Source organism: Musca autumnalis, unplaced genomic scaffold (assembly GCF_047663935.1).
Source record: "Musca autumnalis isolate F117 unplaced genomic scaffold, ASM4766393v1 scaffold_1, whole genome shotgun sequence".
Classification (NCBI taxonomy): Eukaryota; Metazoa; Arthropoda; class Insecta; order Diptera; family Muscidae; genus Musca; species Musca autumnalis.
Genome location: NW_027411644.1, coordinates 100579816 through 100584565, shown reverse-complemented (window position 1 = coordinate 100584565; position 4750 = coordinate 100579816). Strand labels below are relative to the sequence as shown.

The window sequence follows — 4750 nt, the reverse complement described above, 5'->3', positions numbered from 1 at the left end:
CTTCCTGACTACACAATTTTTAGGAAAAAGATGTTGGTTATGTAGTCCGTATCCGATCTGTCTATACATAAAAGTCTCAACTAACACAGGCTGAGGGTATATCTCGACTGAACTTTTTTACTTGTTTTCCAGAAAACAAAATTTATGAATTTTTAAAAGTTTGCTCCGCTGTCCCGACGGAAGTGATTTATCTTTTGGAAGTCCTTGGAAAGTTTTTAATGTCATCGAGTCCATAAACATCTACTCGTACAATTAAAATAGAAATAAGCCGGAACAACCGGAGCAACCACTTCTGGTAAAATAGCAAAGTGTTGGAGTGTTTATGACATAAAAGAATATTATTTCCTTACAATAGCTGGATATACAACGAGTTTTGCAAAAAAGGTGTCGTAGACAATTTTTGATTGGAAATATTCGATACAAGTCTGATCTGCACTCGCGGATTCAAGTCATTCTTCGTTTTGGACGTATTAATTTCAATTAATTAATTAATAGTATACAAATAACATTAAAAGGTTTTTGAGATAGATCTTCTTATAAGAATCAGTCCTCGCGGTCAACAAAGTGTTTAATTGAAAACTCATTAAAACAAAAATAATACAATAAAAATTGCTACCTGTAGCGTGATTACAAAGTTTAGATGGACGAACGGAGGGACGGACACACATAGCCAGATCGACTCAGCTCGTCGAGACATTAATTGTGGTATATATAAATATAGGTCTATGACCATTTTTGCGTTGCGTTACAAACTTTTTGGTCAAAACCAACTTATAGTATCCTCCCCACATAGTGGTGTAGGGCGTGGTCGTCTTTAGGCTCCAAATAAGTACGTAAGGTCTGTGACACACTGTCTCGCAATTTAATTTTGAAACCGATACGGTTTACAAACCCGCCCCCTCCGAAACTCAACAAAATATGTAGCCAGTTTTTACCGGAGGCCATCTCTGTACATTTCCTGAAAATTTCAGGAAAATCGGCTCAGTTGTTTTGTCGATGTAACATATTTAAAAAACTGGACATAAAGGTGGGAATGGTCAATTTTTTTTCTGTAAAAATCTGAGTTGACGAAAATTTAAAATTAAACTGAGGCCCTAGTCGCACGTGTTAGCAACTTTTAATCGTACTAAGACTTTGGCAATCTTAAAATCTGACAGAGAAAGATAAAACCACCATCATGCACATACATTGTATGTAATCTATATAGAGAATAACAACTGGCCTGAGGGTTTGGAGGGTACAAATAACATCGTAAAGCTGATCTATTATCAGCTTTATCAGTCATCAGTCATTAAAATATCATAAAAAATGGAAAACGTGGAAAATTCATTTGCAACCGGAGAGGCACTTCTGATAAAATATTCAAGTGCATATGATATTTGTACGGTGGATGCAGAATGGATGGGATCGACAAAAATGTCACTGTAGTAACATCAAGAGATATTGAAGAAGTTCGGCAATTTATTGCAAAAGATGAGGTTGGTGGTGCATCAAACGGTTGGTTAATGCTTTTAATTGTTTCTTTAAAATATTTGTTCTGCAGGTTTCGAACCCCCATACAACTGAACGTGTGCGCGATAAATGGGACAATAATATTGAATTTTTATTCTCCTGCATAGCCCTATCCGTTGGCTTGGGGAATGTGTGGCGTTTTCCATTTATTGCTCTGGAAAATGGTGGCGGAGCCTTTGTCATACCCTATATTGTGGTCCTGCTTCTTATTGGTAGACCAATTTATTATTTGGAAATAATTATTGGACAATTTTCAAGTAGAGGAAGTGTTCGGGCATTCGATATGGTACCAGTCATGAGAGGTAAGTTGAATTGTCTGGACAAATATACAATTTGGTAATTAAAATTATTTTAGGCGTAGCTTATGGCCAAGTTTATGCCGCTTCTTTGGGTATAACATATTACGCCTGCATAATGGCCTTGACTCTGAAATACATGTTCTCTTCATTTGCTAGTCAATTGCCATGGGCTTATTGTCGAGTGGAATGGATTTCATTTTGTTTTTCAGCATCTGATAATGTTACTGGAAGTGCAAACGAAACAGTTACAAAGCTTCTGTCATCGGCAGAACTATTTTTCTCAAAGGAAGTGTTACATGAAACGGAATCGCTTGATACTGGCTTGGGAATGCCTAATTCGGATCTGGTGCTATGCTTGTTAATAGCATGGTCTATAATTTGTATAATTGTATGCAAGGGCATACGAAGTTCGGGCAAGGTTTCATATTTTTTGGCATTATTTCCATATGTAGTTATGTTTGTCTTACTCGGAAGAGCCTTGACTTTGCCCGGTTCTTGGAATGGTATTGTGTTCTTTCTGAAGCCTCAATGGAAGGAGTTATTGAATCCAAAAGTGAGTATTAAAACAAAAACTAATATTATTATCTGAATCTATATAGTATGATACCTTGGAGAACACTTTTCTGTTGAATATTTTCTTATGAAACATTTCAGGTGCAGATGTGCGAATTGTGGACCCTATTTATGTAATTCGATTTTTATTTTAGGTCTGGTATAACGCTATAACGCAAATGTTTTTCTCATTGGGTATATGTTTTGGAGTCCTTATGATGTATGCTTCGTTCAATGACTTTCGGAAAAATGTTCACAGGTAAGAAACCTACCTATCAACGATTTATATAACCTCATGAACATGGATTTAATTGTTATAAATTTAAATTTCAGAGATGTTATGATCATAACAAGTATCGATTCACTAACTTCGCTACTAGCTGGTTGCATAATCTTTGGAATTCTTGGAAATTTGGCGCATGAAACACAAACGACAGATATATCCAGCGTTGTCAAGGGTGGTGCTGGTTTGGCTTTTATATCCTATCCCGAAGCGATTGCAAAATTTAAATATCTTCCACAACTTTTTGCGGTTCTTTTCTTTTTTATGCTGCTCGTACTGGGTGTGGGAAGTAATGTTGGCATGGTGTCGTTTGTTATGAACGTTATTAAGGATCGTTTTCCAAAAATTCCGTATTGGATTATAGCTGCAGTCATATCAGCAATTGGATTCTTATTGGGTATTGTTTACACAACTCCAGGAGGACAATATTTTTTGAACTTAATCGACTTCTTTGGCTGCTCATTTATAGCCTTATTTTTGGCCATAGCCGAATTGATTTCGTTTGCATGGATTTATGGTAAGGCTAAAAGGCTTTGAAAATCTTCAAAGCTGCCAATATTTAGTCCTTTTTTTTAGGTACCAAACGTCTTTGTGAGGATATCGAATTTATGTTGGGTATAAAAACCGGATGTTATTGGAGAATTTGTTGGAAGTTCATTACACCGGGTCTAATGATGGTTGTTTTGCTATATTCATTGCTCAATTACACCCCCCTGACTTACAAAGGCGAGGTATATCCCATGATTTATTACGCTTTTGGATGGCTATTGTGGGCGGTGGGCATAAGTCAAGTTCCAATTTGGTTTTTCTATGAAATCCACAAACAATCAGGAGAAAACTTTAAAGTGGTAAGTTGGGAGTGTTGGACGGTTTTTGGTTAATTGTAATAACTTTATTTTGTTTATTTGCAGCGATTACAAAAGGCATTGCAACCTTCTTCGCAATGGGGTCCATTGAATAAGAAACTTCTAGAAGAATATGTTTTGCACAGAAAATCTTTGAAATTAAATAGAAGTAATTGACGAAACATGTGTTTTTTAATAAATGTGTTATACAAATTAAGATGTACTAGCGTTGTTTTTATATTTTCCACCATCATGTTGTCACTTCGTTTTAAATGTTGTTCTGATTATTTTATTAGTGTATTCCATCAGGAACATAAACTATTTACATAGAATCTTCATCTTACTCTAACCGATGGAATGTACCTTAACTCGTTAAATGTTTTTCCGGTTTCATAAATAATGATTCTTCCCCAGGTGGTCCTCTGCTACGATTACCCTGAGGATTCCAACTCAGTGTTTCATGGCATCTATCATCAAAAGTCTTACGGAGTGGGTGGCCAATTCAGTTGTATTTACGTCGCATTATCTGTGTGTTTATATCTTCTTGTTGAGCCAGTTGTAGAAGGTCTTCATTTGAAATGGTCCTTGGCCACCATATTTTTAGAATGTTACGGAGACATCTGTTAGTGAAAACTTGCAGTTTATTTTTAATATTTTCGTTTCAGATCCATACAGTAGTACTGACTTGACGTAGGCATTGTAAATGTGCGGTTTTGATTTTGGAGAATATGCCCCAGAGTTCCAAATATTTTTTAAGCTACAGTATGTCCTTATTCAAAAATCAGTGGGCACTTCGACATCATCAGTTGCTCCGCCGCTCAGGTTGATATTGCTACCTAGATAGCAGAAATTATTGATATTCCCAATAAGTTTCCCGTTCAAAAAGAATACAGCCGATTGATTGTTATACCCTACACCACTATGTGGAAAGGGTATTATAAGTTTGTTTTGGGAAAAATTCATGTAACACCGCGAAATATCGGTCCTAGACCCCCAATGTGGTATACCAATCTTCATATCTCGACGAGATGAGGCGATTTTGAGATGTGTGTCCGTCCGTCTGTCCATTATAAATTGTAATCAAACTCCAGGCCGCAATTATGGACCGATCGTCATGAAATTTTGCATGGAGGTCGGGTTCCGACCAGAAAAGACACCTATTGCTATTGGTGATGATCGTGAAATATTTAGCGTGTGAAATGGACCAAAACCATAATATTTATCCAATTTTGTAGCGGCTCCGTAGGTTGCAATAATAG

General features: G+C 36.5%; 1 protein-coding gene across 1 annotated transcript; it reads left to right on the top strand.

Moving 5' to 3' along the window:
- The first annotated feature begins 1346 nt into the window (after positions 1–1346).
- LOC141390693 (sodium-dependent nutrient amino acid transporter 1-like) lies at positions 1347–3714 on the top strand. Its single transcript, XM_073963633.1, has 7 exons — positions 1347–1478; positions 1544–1814; positions 1868–2364; positions 2519–2622; positions 2697–3163; positions 3223–3494; positions 3558–3714. Exons 1-7 carry the CDS (start codon positions 1398–1400, stop codon positions 3666–3668), a joined length of 1803 nt encoding a protein of 600 aa, XP_073819734.1. The 5' UTR covers positions 1347–1397; the 3' UTR covers positions 3669–3714.
- The last annotated feature ends 1036 nt before the right edge of the window (positions 3715–4750 follow it).